This window comes from Pan troglodytes, chromosome 19 (assembly GCF_028858775.2).
Source record: "Pan troglodytes isolate AG18354 chromosome 19, NHGRI_mPanTro3-v2.0_pri, whole genome shotgun sequence".
NCBI classification, from domain to species: domain Eukaryota; kingdom Metazoa; phylum Chordata; class Mammalia; order Primates; family Hominidae; genus Pan; species Pan troglodytes.
This window is the reverse complement of record NC_072417.2, coordinates 37183109-37197566: the sequence shown is the minus strand read 5'-3', so window position 1 is coordinate 37197566 and position 14458 is coordinate 37183109. Positions and strand designations below refer to the sequence as shown.

The window sequence follows — 14458 nt, the reverse complement described above, 5'->3', positions numbered from 1 at the left end:
TCCTCTTTGTCTCCAGATCCTGTCCACTTTCCTTTCCGAAGGTCTTTCAGATCCATTTCCTTCTTTCCACCTCCACTGGCACTGCCCTCATTCAGAGTCTCATCATGTCTTCCTGGATTGCAGCTTCCTTCCAGGTCTCTCAGCCTCAAGTCTTAGGCCTCCCATTCAATTTTCCGTGTTACTGTCAGAGGAATTTTTCTAAACTAGCTTAAAACCCGTCTGTGGTTCTCCATGGCCTTCCAGATCAAATGTGCTCCCTGAAGACTGGCCTGTGAGCCCCTTCACACCAGTAATCCTGACCCTGCATGCAATTCCCAGAACACAAGGCATTTGTTCTCAAATCCTGCGGCTTTCTTTGCTTGCTTCTCCTCCTGCCTGGGATCCTTCCCATCCTCCATGGTTTCTCTCCTCCTTTCCTCCTCCTCAAGTTCAGATATTTCCCTCACCTGTACCCCCTCTGTTGTAGCATTTATCACAAACTACACTGAATCTCTTGACTGGGCAGAAGAATGAATTGTTTCCCAGCATCTAGCTTTGACATAAAAGTTGCTCAATAAATACTTGACGAATGAATGACCTCTATTAAAGTAGCGTTCAGTCATAGTTCAGGGAAGGGGCCCTGAAATAGCTGGCTCTGAAAGAAGGAAATGCCGGTTATTGCGATTATGTTCTTAGATGGGTAGAATTTCGCATTCGATTAAGGGATAGTTTTGGGTTTCTTCAAGCTAAAGAAACTAGAGCCTATAAAAGCTGATTTAAAAGACCTCTTCTCTAGACTTGATGAAACGCTGTAATTGCCATCTTTGGCTAACACTGAGGAGTTCAGGAATGCCAAGCAAGTGTTTCCAGAAATGTCAAACCTGCTGTTTTAAAATATGTCATTCCAGGGCACAGTTAAATATACAACTTGCTCCGAAGAGGTGGGAGAAGTGGGCCGGTGAGCTGTGAAATGAAATCTGCCTAATGAGGGTCGAGGCCAGCACACACAGGGACCTATTTGCAGTAAAACAACGTGGGGTGACGCCTAAGAAATAGACAACATTAACACAAAGGGAGCCTACTACGTAGCACATTTCCGCTAGACATAAAAGAGACACCTTTCCAGGCAGCAACTCTAAAAATGAATGCACCGCCTAGTGAGGTGCGAGCCTTCCTCCCCACGAGGCGTCCCGCACAACCGCACGCGGACAGCGGGGCTCCAGCGGAGGCGGGGCGGATGCGGAGACAAGGCGCCTAGGAGACTGGGCTAAGGCTTTGACTGTCCGAACGAAGATTCTTTCGAACCTATTGATTTTTTCTAGTCTTATGATTCTTTCGAACCTTTTGATTCTTTCCATTCTCGGTTCTAAGCATTAAAGCGCAGCTGAGAAAGGCAGCAACAAAGATGGGAAGGGAACTAGCAGGAGTTCTCAGAGAAAAATGGGTGATAATTTAGGGGAGAAGCCATAAAGAAGAGACTAAGCGAGAAGCGGAGCACACGCAGAAGACGTGTGAGGAGGAGAAGAGAAGAAGAACCTTGGCGAAGGAAGAGAGTGACCAAACTCGTCCCGGACGGGAGGAGGGCAGGCCCGCCCAGAAGGAATCGGCTGCTTTAAGGGAAGCCCCGCCCCCTGGTGGTGACGCTCCAGCAGGCCCGTCCGCGATTGGCTGCGGCCAGAGGGCGGGATGGGGTTGCTAGGCGAGGAGGGGATCCGGCGGGCCCCCGCCGCCCGGAGCGCTGAGCCGCGGGAGCGGAGCCGGGGTTAGCGGCGCTGCTGGAAGATGGCGAGCGGCGGGGACGAGCGGCCGCCCTGGCGGCTAGGGCGGCTCCTGTTGCTCATGTGCCTGCTGCTGCTGGGGAGCTCGGCCCGGGCGGCTCACATCAAGAAGGCGGAGGCGACTACGACAACTACGAGCGCGGGCGCCGAGGCGGCCGAGGGCCAGTTCGACCGCTACTACCACGAAGAGGAGTTGGACTTGGCGCTGAGGGAGGCGGCGGCCGCGGGCCTCCCCGGCCTGGCCCGCCTCTTTAGCATCGGCCGCTCGGTGGAAGGCCGGCCGCTGTGGGTGCTTCGCCTCACCGCCGGCCTGGGGTCGCTAATCCCTGAGGGCGACGCGGGGCCTGACGCTGCCGGGCCCGACGCTGCGGGGCCGCTGCTGCCCGGCCGGCCCCAGGTGAAGCTGGTGGGCAACATGCACGGCGACGAGACCGTGTCGCGCCAGGTGTTGATCTACTTGGCCCGCGAGCTGGCGGCCGGCTACCGCCGCGGGGACCCGCGCCTGGTCCGCCTGCTCAACACCACCGACGTGTACCTGCTGCCCAGCCTCAACCCCGATGGCTTCGAGCGCGCCCGCGAGGGCGACTGTGGCTTCGGCGACGGCGGCCCGTCCGGGGCCAGCGGCCGCGACAATAGTCGCGGCCGCGACCTCAACCGCAGCTTTCCCGACCAGTTTAGCACCGGCGAACCCCCCGCCCTGGACGAGGTGCCCGAGGTGCGCGCCCTCATCGAGTGGATCCGCAGGAACAAGTGAGTGTTGCCTGCCCCCTCCCCGTCCGTGTGAGCCTCCAAGGGCCGAGGCTGGTTCCGGCACCCAGTAGGCGCTCAGACAATGCTGGCATAAGGGGTGGCGGTGGTGAAGGTGAAGGGAGACACCCTGTAACGGGGACAGGGCCCAGGCCGCGTAGCCTCCCGTCCTGCTAATCATCAAAGAATTGCCTCCTAGAGGCTGTCACTTGTTCAAGGGATGGCTGGAGGGGACACTCTTTTCTGACATTTCTGGTCCCTATTCTTACAGGGGCATAGAATATGAGCGAGAAGAGATCTTAAGGATAACCTAGGTCAGCTCACACATTTTATAGATAAGCTGTCAATGTTGTTATCTTATATCAAAAGTACCTAATGTTATAGGCGCTGTGCTAATTTTTTCTGTGACTGCAGTATCTCACTTTATTTTGGCCACAACCTGATGTCATAGACACCATCAGTTTTGCATACGGGGAAATTGAGGGTCAGATTGGTTAACTGATTTACATAGGAGTGTGGCTGGGACTTAGAATTAGGCAATCTGATTCTCGATAGTCCTCTTAGCCACGGAGGGACACTGGAGCCCAAAAATGGCAGATGATATTCCCAGGATCTTCCCCTTGCCTATTTGACAGAAGCTGATTTTTCTCCAATTTTTACCTCTGACTCAGCTTAAGAAGATATGGACTTAGCTGGAGAACTTGCACAGATCTGTGAGCCGCTTCATTTTAGACTCTGAAGGGTTTGTGATGTCATTTGTGCACCTTATTAGCCTGGGCAGAATGGCTAATGGTCACACTTTTAATACACACTTTAAGTGTTATTAAGCATTGCATGAGGTTTAAAAAATTACAAAGTAGAAGAAGGAGGACCTCAAGAAATTAGTATAAAACAAGAGAATGTTATAAATATTTATGAGGTATGTTGGTGTACCCAGTTAAACTTTACAGGAATTGTTCCCACTGGCAAGATGTGTGTGGGCTGCAATAACACGGACCATCTCTGTGGAAGAGGTAGAGCTTGAGCTATCTCCAGAGATGGGCAGGATTTTCAGCAAAAAGGAGAGGAATAAAATAAGAGGGAACTCACTCCAGATGGCATAGTGTCTGAAGTGAGCAGGCATCTCTTCCCCTTTTCTAGCATCAGCTTTTCCCCATTTTTGTATCTTCATAAGGCTTTTGAAGCAATAACTGATCATTCCATCTGGATTAAAAGAAGATTTCTGAGGGACTGCTAAGATAAAGAAGTTTCCCTGCGGGACTTGGAATCATTTCTTCTACAAGATTTCAGTCATATATAGAAGATCTAGAAAATTCTTGAGTGTTAGGACAGTTCCTGAGTCTTTTCGTCTTCTTTTACTTTACTCCTCTTGATAAGCTCTCTTGTAAGATATATAATTTCACATAGACTTTCTGGGAGGATTTTTTTTTCTTTTAAATACGATCGTGTCATCACCTCTGAACATCTGCATAAGAAATATGACTTTAACATACACTTATTGACAGAGCTGTGATGGCCGGGGCTTTTTGGAGATGATACAACAAATGCACCGTTTGCATTGCTTAAATGTTTAAAATGCTCTGTCCTTACACCTTTAAAATGCTGTGATCCTTGCAGGGATGTAAATTCTGTGCCTGGATTTTTCTTTTCAGTATTAGTTGTGCTGTGACCAAATATGAAAATAAGCTTTTTCTTGGTGCAAGTCGCCTTGAGGCTATACAGAGTCATTTTGGTCTGTGGCTGTGGACTACCCTAATCATATCTGTTCTTCAAATATGTAACTCTAATTAATCAAAAGGGAAAGTAGGTGATCATATATGGTAAAGAGTACATCCATCCTAACTCAGTCTTCAAGAATTCACTCAAAATGCGTACTCTGTGCTATTAACCAATAACAAAGGACACTGATATGTGAATAAAATTAAAAACACAAGCACACACACAATTTGATATTGATGCCTAAATATAGTGTCAACTTTATGGATGGGATGTTTTTAAATACTCAAACATTAGTCTGTATGGGAAAACTACCTTTTTCAGTGTATTTTGTGAGGTAAACCATTTGAGTAATTTCTTGATATCCTATTCACCCAGCTATATTCGAATTAGATTTTTGTTGTTATTTCGAATATGTAAAATTTTAAGGCTTAATTTCCTCCAGCTTGGGAAAATTAAGTTTATTTTCTTTGTTTCACTTTATACTTCATCCAATGGATGTTGAGACAAATACTTAAGAAAATATATTTAAAAATTATCATTCAAATGAAGATTTTATAGTTGACCCCTATTTTTTTATAGTTGACCCCTATGCTTCTTTAAGTGAATATACCTGCTTAAATTTTCGTAGGTAATTAGCATATAAATGATATTTGGATGTGTTTGTGAAAAGCATTATTACAGTGTTGAGAGTGGGTGCAGATGATTTTTTGGGGGGCTTATGTATACATATCTATGATTGTCTGAATCTTTGAAATTTAGTTTGTCAGATATCAAGTTATCTTAATTTTTTTCAAGTTATCTACAGGGTTACCTGGATAGCGTAATAGAGTTAATTTAGAGATTAACTGTTTAATATTTATAAACTCATTTGTAATATCTCTAATATATTTACCAGCTACTTTAAATCTTATGCAAGGAATGATATGTGATACTGAAGTCAAGTATGAGAAACATTTGAGAGAATTGATTTGAATGGAAACCATAAAGTACCTGTCAAATAAGATTGGAGTTGATTTGCAAAGTTGATTTGACAAAAACTCAAAGCATAATCTTAGAGCCATTGTAGTCACTTTCTCTTGAAATCTTCACTGTAAGAGTGACATTGGTACTTTCAAAACTGTGTAATTACAGTAAGGAAAATCGAAGTGAATTTTATTACTCAAGTAGATTGCAAATATTTCATTGTTCAAAAGTATTTGATTAGGCCATTTTGACAATATTTCTGAGAAGTGTTGGAAGAAATGTTGAACAAAATGAAAAACAGCATTTTGTAGAGAATCTTGGATTTTAAAGTTTTACTTAACATGTGTAATTAAAGTAGCATGCTTTACTTATTTAGAATATTTAATTATCCATTTTATTTTACTAGAATATGAATGCCCAGAGGGTATTTGTTTGTTTGTTTCGCTCACAGATGTATCTATCCCTGGAATGTCCTTTGGGATGTATCTGTCCCTGAAACGTCATTTGGCAAATAGTTGACACTCAAGAAATGTTTGTTGCCGAATGGATTACCTGACCTGCCCCAGCCTTCTTATAACTTTCCCAGAGTCAGTGGGGGAAAAATACTTAAAAATTGTTTTAGAATTACAAACCAGAGAGTAAATTGTTAATACCTTAGCTACAGGGGAGAGGTGGTTAGAGTGGAGTTAGAAAGTTAGAATATTTACTTAGTTTTTGTTTCTGTATCATTCTATTACCCAAGGACTGGCAGTGGAAGTGGGGAGTAGAATGATAGTTTGTAAGGCAGTGTTTCCTTAAACAGGATGCTAGATACCTCCAAAGAAATGAACATTTGTTGAGCAGGGGCTATAAAGTAGTCTTTATGCCAGATTATGTTTCATGTGTGTTATCTTAATTTTCATGACAACTCTGGGAAATGGGTAGCATTAATCCCCATTTTACAAATGAGAGGAAAACTGAGGTTCAGTGAATTTAAAGGCAGTAACTTCTCCTAATTATGTTATATTACTGGTGAGCAACAGATCTGGGAGACGGAATGTTCTTACCCAAATTTGTCTCCAAAGCCTGTGCCATTGCCACTACACCAAATGGCATTCTTCTCTGGTGTCTGGAAGGGTGCTAATTATAATTATATTAGTTTTTAGCTAGTTTCTTTTCATGGTCTATGCTAGTGTTTAATCAGTGTCCTTATTGGCAAAGATCTGTCTTCTGATGAACAGATTTTGTGTTACAAGTAATTTTCATTGTTTGATCTTCTCTGGGATAATACTACTCATCATGCTTAAAATAGTCTTTCAAATTAGACATGATAGGTTTACTTTTTTTTCAAGCATATAGAAAAATCTTATATATCAACCCCCTTTAGAATTTCTGTAGGTCAGTTAATTTCAACAACAGAAAGGCAGAAGCAAGAAAATCCAATTTAAAATGGAAAAAGAAAAGTATTTAATCTCTACTGATAGTAATGGTTTAAGCTGTTATATAAGGGAAAGATGCTTAAATAGGACTTTAGCATTTTTTTTGCCTTTAGGTTTTAGCTTTTACCATAAAAGGAATTCTTCAGTATTTCTATATAGATAAGTTTGACCAAATTGTAAATTGGTTCACTTAAAAGTAGAAGCATTAAAAAAAATGTTTCTTTTACAGGAGCAGCCTTGCCTCCATGTCAATTTATTTTTTTAATGGCCCAATCAGAAACATTGGGCCTTGAAAGAGCTGCTTCTACAGTGATGCAATGGAGGACTAGTCTTTGACATGGTGTATTGTTTTTCTCTGTAAGCAGCTCACTGAATCAGGTTGTTTTCTTTGTTTGTTTTTTTCCTGAATCTTCTCAACTATGGCTTCTCTCTTGAAAATGTGAATTTAGTATATTGTGAAACTGGAGTGAAACACAAAATATCCTTTTAAAAATTAGACTTCCTATCTTAAAAATTCTCTTTGGACGGTAAATGTAAAAAGCATAAAAGTTATTAACCTAACATATATGCAATGAATATTTATATATACCAGCCATATTTTCTGTGGAATTTACGTATTATGAAATACAAGTCGTAGACTGAACTATATGAAATTGTCATTTTTTTAGGTCAAAAAAATGGGTGAGGGCCAGGCATAGTGGCTCATGCCTCTAATCCCAGCATTTTGGGAGGCCTGGCAACATGGCGAGACCCCATCACTACCAAAAAGAAAAGGGTGAATATTGGCAAGTTCAAAGCTCATATAGTTCAACCTAATACATGAATTTGGAATTCCCTAAATAAGACATCTCCTGAAATATTAATTTATACTGTGTTATCCAGCTATTTTTTCAATGAAGGAAAACTCTTTAAAGTTAGTTTAGGTTAACCTGAATTGTTAAAGCTGTTTGAAATCTTAAATTGATAATACTTTCTTTCCATTTTCTTTTTTTGTTGTTGTTAGTCTCCTTATAACAGATAACAGCTGATAGAGTTGTTTTCTAGGTCTCCAAGAGAGATATTGGAGTTTATTTCTAAAAGATTTTGTGGAATTTTTTTAATGCATGGTGTTTTGTGTCCTTTTTTAGTGATACGTGATTTGGTTGTATTTTCAAAGGTTTGTGCTTTCTGGAAATCTGCATGGTGGCTCAGTGGTAGCAAGCTATCCTTTTGATGATTCTCCAGAACATAAGGCCACTGGAATCTATAGCAAAACCTCAGATGATGAAGTATTTAAATACTTGGCAAAAGCTTATGCTTCAAACCACCCCATAATGAAAACTGGTGAGCCTCATTGTCCAGGAGATGAAGACGAGACTTTCAAAGATGGAATCACAAACGGCGCACATTGGTATGATGTGGAAGGTATGCAAAGCATTGAGTTTGCTACATTTTCCCCCTTGTTCGTTGAATTTTGTTATGTGTATTCTGAGCAAAAAAGAAGAAACTTTGTAGAAATCTAACTTTAAAAGATATTTATTTTTATTTTGAAAATTTCAAACCTACAGCAAAATTGAAGGACTACATGAAGACCTATCTGTCCTTCATTTAAATTCACCACTGTTATCTTATCCCAGATGCCTTGCCTCTCCCTCTCTCACTTTTTCACTCTCTACATGCACGTGTATGTGCATGCACACACACACACACACACAATCACACAATTTTTTTGCCAAACCATCCAAAAGTAGGTTGCAGATTTCACAACACTTTACCTATAAGTTCCTCAGCATGTATTTCCCAAGTACAGGGACATTTTCCTGTTTAACTATATACTATTACCATAACTGAGAAATCAACGATAATTTAATATTATCATACCACATGCCATCCGTAACTCAGATTTCCCCCATTATGTCCAAAGTAGCCTTGGTAGCCCCTTTTTATCCAGATCTAGTATCCAATCAAAGTTCAAGCATTGCATTTGGCTCTTGTAAAGAGACCATGCTAATAGTCCTATGGAAAAATTCCATAATCTAGATTGTCACTTTCTTCATGGTAAGATTAGGTCAGGTTTCCCAGCAAGACTATTATATAGATCATGTTGTGCATCATATCAGGAGACCCAGACCCATAACGTCAAGCTGCAAGTGGCCAAGTTGGACAGCTTGATTAACATGATGACCACCAGCAACCAGGTCTCTCCATTTAAATTTAAAATGTATATATTTTTTAAGAGATAGGGTCTCACTCTGTTACCCAGGCTGCAGTGCAATAGTACAATCATAGCTCACTGTAATCACAAGCTCCTGGGCGCAAGCAATACTCCCGCCTCAATCTCCTGAGTAGCTGGAACTATAGATGTGTGCCACCATGCTAGCTAATTTTTAAATTTTTTGTAGAGATGGGGTATCGCTGTGTTGCCGAGGCTGATCTCAAACTCCTGACCTCAAGGGATCCTCCTACCTCAAACTCCCAAAGTGCTGGGATTATAGATGTGAGCCACTTCACCCAGCCCAGATCTCTCCATTTTACATAATGGCACATTTTCCTTTTGTATTTTAATCTGTGAGGTGATCGTGGAATGCTGTTTTTTTTATTTTTATTGTGGTAAAACATATATATATATATATATATATATATATATAACATGAAATTTGACAGTTTAACTGTTTAAACATTTTTAAGTGTAGAGCTCAGTGGTACTAATTTTCACAATGTTGTGCAACCATCACCACTATTTCTAAAACTTGTTCATCATCCCAAACAGAAACTCGGTAGGCATTAAATAATAATTCCCACTTCCATCTCTATCCCTTACCCCCAGCCATTGGTAACCTCTAATCTACTTTCTATCTCTGTGAATTTGCCCATTTTAGATATTTTATATAACTGGAGTTATACAATATTCTTCCTTTTGCATCTGGCTTATTTTTCTTAACATAACATTCTTAAGGGTGATCCATTTTGTAGCAGGTATCAGAACTTTATTCGTTTTTATGGCTGAATAATATTCCTTGAATGTATATGTTAGTAATACATTTTGTTTATCCATCTATTGATGAGCACTGGGTTGTTTCCACCTTGGCTACTAGGAATAATGCGTAATGAACGTTGGCGTTCAGGTATCTGTATGAGTCCTTATTTTCAATTCGTCTGGATATATACCCAGGAGTAGAATTGCTGGGTCAAATGGTAATTCTATGTTTAGCTTTGACAGACTCTTTTCCATAGTAGATATACCATTTACATTCCCACCAGCAATATATAAGAATTCCAATTTCTTATGAAATGTTATTTTTTAAAGAATTGTTTGTTGTTGTTGTTGTTGTTTTTCAGATGGAATTTTACTCTTGTTGCCCAGGCTGGAGTATAGTGGCATGATCTTGGCTCACTGTAACCTCCGCCTCCTGGCTTCAAGTGATTCTCCAGCCTCAGCCTCCCAAGTAGCTGGGATTACAGGTGCCTGCCACCATGCCCAGCTAATTTTTTGTATTTTTAGTAGAGATAGGGTTTCATCATGTTGGCCAGGCTGGTCTCGAACTCCTGACCTCGAGTGATCTACCCGTCTCAGCCTCCCAAAGTGCTGGAATTATGTATGAGCCACCGTGCCTGGCAAGAATTGTTAATACAAGCTTGAACTGTTTACCTTTTCTCTTTAAATGCTATGAAAACAGCTATTACTCTTTTTAAACTTTAGGTATGCTTTGAATAATAACGTTTTTGTTTTTATGCACAGATGTAGATGTAGAGGGAACTTAGAAGGAATAAGTCAACCAATGGAAATGTCATCAGTGTAAATTTTTTCTTTTCTAGGAGTCTGCCCATGATGAAATGCCTTAGGTCTTCCTTACCTTTTTATTGGCAGTCACATTATAAAGTGTCTTATGACATGTCTCTTAATGTATATTTAAACCTTTGAATTACTCTTTTACTTTTTATATCAAGCCATATGTACCCAAAATGGGTCATAAGTTTGAGAACTTAATACTTTCGTTACTGGATCTTTGGGGTATTGCTTTTCTGGCTGGAAACCTCTGTGCCTGGTGGTGCCTTTGCCCAAGTTCTTGTCCTGCATCCAGGAAGAATGAGGTATGCAGACAAGTGGAGGGTGAGCAAGACAAAGAGGAGCTTTATTGAGCTCAGAGGAGACCGGCAGTGGGCATCTCCTCTCTGTAGGCAGGTCACCCAGTCAAGTGTTCAGCCCTCAGCACAAAGGAGGCCCTGGAGTGGGTGGCCCCTCTCTACAGGCAGGTCATCCTGATGAGTGTTCAGCTTCAGCTTTCAGCAGAGAGGAGCTACCCTCTGGTTGTCCCATCATCTCTCCATCCTCTGCCTTGCTCTGACTGAGCCCAGGGCTTTTATGGACCTCAGAGGGGAGGAAGTGTATGCCGATTGGTTCATGGGCGCCGCGGGCAGCCTGGAAAAGGCACAAGTCCCCACTCCAGTCTATGGGACTGGCAGCCTGGCCCCCAGCCTTCAGGCCCTCCCTGGCCTGAAGGTGGGGCCTCACCAGGGACCCCCTTCCTTATACCCAGGAGCTAGTCTGCCTCTTGCTGCTTTCCATGGCACCCCGGCTGCTCATGCTAAGGGGCACCTGCAAGCCAGTGCTGAGTCGCCCTCAGTCCCCAACCCTGGTTCCCTCTTCCATGCTTGTCAGTGCCCAGTCCGGTGGGGGCCCAGGCAACAGGGCCCAAGCATGTGCGTACCCCTCCGGGCAGTGACAGTGCGCCGCCTCAGCTCCAACCCCAATCCCGGATAGGAGCAGACGCAAGAACGGGGAGAGGCCAGGCAGCAGGAGCAGGCATCTCCAAGCCTGCAAGGGTAAGGGGGGCCTAGGAGGTCGGGGGACGCAGCTGCTGCCAGCTCCCAGCTCCCGCCGACTCAGTGGAGCATGCAGCCCCAGCCGTGCCCCCTGGGAGCCTGTGGCGGGGTGGCTCCTAATCCTCGCTGGGCCTGGGCCAGTGTCTGGGCCAGGGGCGACATTGCCACAAGCTTCCCTGTTGCCCTGGGGCTAAGGAGTGGCCCGGAGCTGATTGCGGGCCTGGGGCCAGGCTGTCATGAGTGTCAGGCTGGGAGGTCACCCCACGTGTGGCGGACACTGGGGACTTGGCCCCAAGTGGCCCGCGCAGAGCCTCCTCCCGAGCCCAGGAACCCGGGACCCTCAGTGGGGTGGGCGCAGTGGCTGCACTTCTGGCCAGATCCCCAAAGCTGGAGCCGCTCCTGCTTTCCGCCCCGCCCCCGAAGCACAGCCCCAGCTCCGCATAGGGGTTCCTCTCTGCCTGACTACATTACTCCCCGGCTGTGCTGCTCTGGGCCTGACCCCATTACGACAGCCCCCAGGGCAGCGGGCTCTGGGGGGTGGCAGCGGGCTGTGGGGGGTGGCTGCAGAAGGGGTGGCTGTCCGCCTCTTTCCCGCACCTTCCGGCCTGCTGCTGCTATCACTTTCTAGAATTTTCTGATCCTCCTATAGTTTCTACCAGTGTTTCTTGTATATCAGAAGCATTCAAAAAGAGGTTTGACATACTATTTAGAAGTGAAACCTTCTCCCCATAACAATTAGAGGTGATTTGAAAATCATTAAAAATTTTTTTGTAGATAATGGACTTACTTTAATGTGTAATTTTTACATTTCAGTCCTTGGTAAATATATTTAATAAAACCTAACTTTGAACTGGCGGTTTTGTAATCTAGTCAAGTTGCTTCATTAATTTGAGATGATGTTACTTAAAATAATGGGGTAAATACTTAACTTTGCCTTTTTGGAAAAAGTTGTAAAAGGTTAGAAAGTAATTTCTAACTGACAATTAATTGAGGAAGGTAAATGTATCTCATACTACTTAAAAAATAAATATCCGGCCTCTACAAAACGTAGATGTACTTTGGTATTAAGGCCAGAGATTATTTGGTGAAGCTAGTTATCATCAGATTTTTCTGATTATTCAGACATCTGAAGAAGCTACATTATGCTGCCGTCATTTTTATTTTTATGAGCATCAACTTTTCTCTTGTTTCAGCTGAATGTCGGATATGTCCTATGTTATTTCTACAATAACTGGCTTATTTCTCTTCGTACCTCAGCAAATATTGAGCAGTTTCCCCTTGAAGAGGAGGCTGTGATGGTTTTAGTTTCAACAGGGTGAATTCATTGTGTTTAGTGAGTAAGATGTTGTGAAACCTTGTGACTAGGCATATATTCAAAAAACCCGAATGTCCTGGAGTAATTTTTTTTTTTTTTTTTGAGACAGAGTCTTGCTGTGTTGCCCAGGCTGGAGTGCAGGCGTGATCTCAGCTCACTGCAACCTCTGCCTCCTGGGTTCAGATGATTCCCGTGCCTCAGCCTCTTGAGCAGCTGGGATTGCAGGTGTGTGCCACCATGCTGGCTAATTTTTTGTATTTTAAGTAGAGACAGGGTTTTACCATGTTGACCAGGCTGGTCTTGAATTCCTGGCCTCAAGTGATCTGCCCACCTTGGCCTCCCAAAGTGCTGGGATTATAAACGGGAGCCACATGCTCAGCCGAGTAATTTTACTGATGTTCTATGTGATATATTTAGGAATTCTAGCTTAAAGAAGTATAGACCTTTAGAGCTGAAAGTGAATATATTGATTTAGTCCAACCGTTTTGTTTTAGAGAAAATCAAGGCCTGAGAGAGGAACTAACTTGTGCAATATAATGTATTCATATAGCAAATATTTACTGAGTTCCTGCCGTGCCACATATACTGTATTAGGTGATGTACCGGTATACAGTGAGAGCAAAACAGAAACAACTCCTGCTCTGAGGAATCAGACAGTATATTAGTAGTGTGGAATCTGGGGTGATTTGGGCCCTAGTGCCTTTGCCTTCATTGCCAGGGCTGGCCCAGCATATCTAGCTGCCTATGTGGGTGAGCCTTGCTTCACTCAACATGTCTCACAAACCTCCTCAGGATCCATTTAGGAAATGGCTATCCTAATAAGGCTGATGAATAGCCACATCCCCTTCCAAAGCCTCGTTATTGTGAGACCTACTCTGGACTTGTTCATGGAGTAAGATGCCTTTTTTTTTTTTTTTGAGACGGAGTTTCGCTCTTGTTGCCCAGGGTGGAGTGCAATGGCGCAATCTCAGCTCACTGCAACCTCTGCCTCTTGGGTTCAAGCGATTCTAGTGCCTCAGTCTCCTGAGTAGCTGAGGTTACGGGCATGTACCACCATGCCTGGCTAATTTTTGTATTTTTAGTAGAAACAGGGTTTTACCATGTTGGTCAAGCTGGTCTTGAATTCCAGACCTCAAGTGATCCACCTGCCTCGCCCTCCCAAAGTGCTGGGATTACAGGCCTGAGCTACCGTGCCCGGCCGCCTTTTTTTTTTTTTTTTTTTTTTTTTTTTTTAAATCACAGTGCGCTGATTTGTATGCCATTTGCCTACCGTTCTTTCTTCACAGTTTTGAAGACATTGTAAAAATCATATGATGTTTTGGTATGTTTATTCCAAAGCAGATTTAATAAAAACTGAACTGTAGTTTTAGGTCAACTTTTAAGCCATGGCGTGTGCTTGTAGTCGCAGATACTTGGGAGGCCAAGGTGGGAGGATCTTGAGTTCAAGCCCAGCCTGGGCAAAATAATGAGACCCTGTCTCCAAGAAAACAAACAGACAAAAAAGAATTGCCTTCTTTCAAATTATACAATTTAAGGAAGGGCAGGCAACGTATAGTTGAAATTATTTGATCAAAGATCATAGTTTTATGTAACTTTTAGAAGTTTTCTTGGGCAGAACATTGTTATATTTTATTTTCTTGCAGATAGAAGAACAGTAGAAGGCAGTGCAGTGTAGTGGCAAAGAGAGAGCTTTGGAATCCCGTTGCCTTAGGTTGGAATCACAACTCTGCCTTGAC

General features: G+C 43.1%; 1 protein-coding gene across 1 annotated transcript in view; it reads left to right on the top strand.

Annotated features, from left to right (window-relative positions):
- The first annotated feature begins 596 nt into the window (after positions 1–596).
- CPD (carboxypeptidase D) overlaps positions 597–14458 on the top strand; it is an 88343-nt gene continuing 74481 nt past the window's right edge. The window contains exons 1-2 of the mRNA XM_009432467.5: positions 597–2507; positions 7761–8008. Coding sequence (XP_009430742.4) covers positions 1762–2507; positions 7761–8008 — 994 coding nt within the window. The 5' untranslated portion in view covers positions 597–1761. The remainder of the gene's footprint in view (positions 2508–7760; positions 8009–14458) is intronic.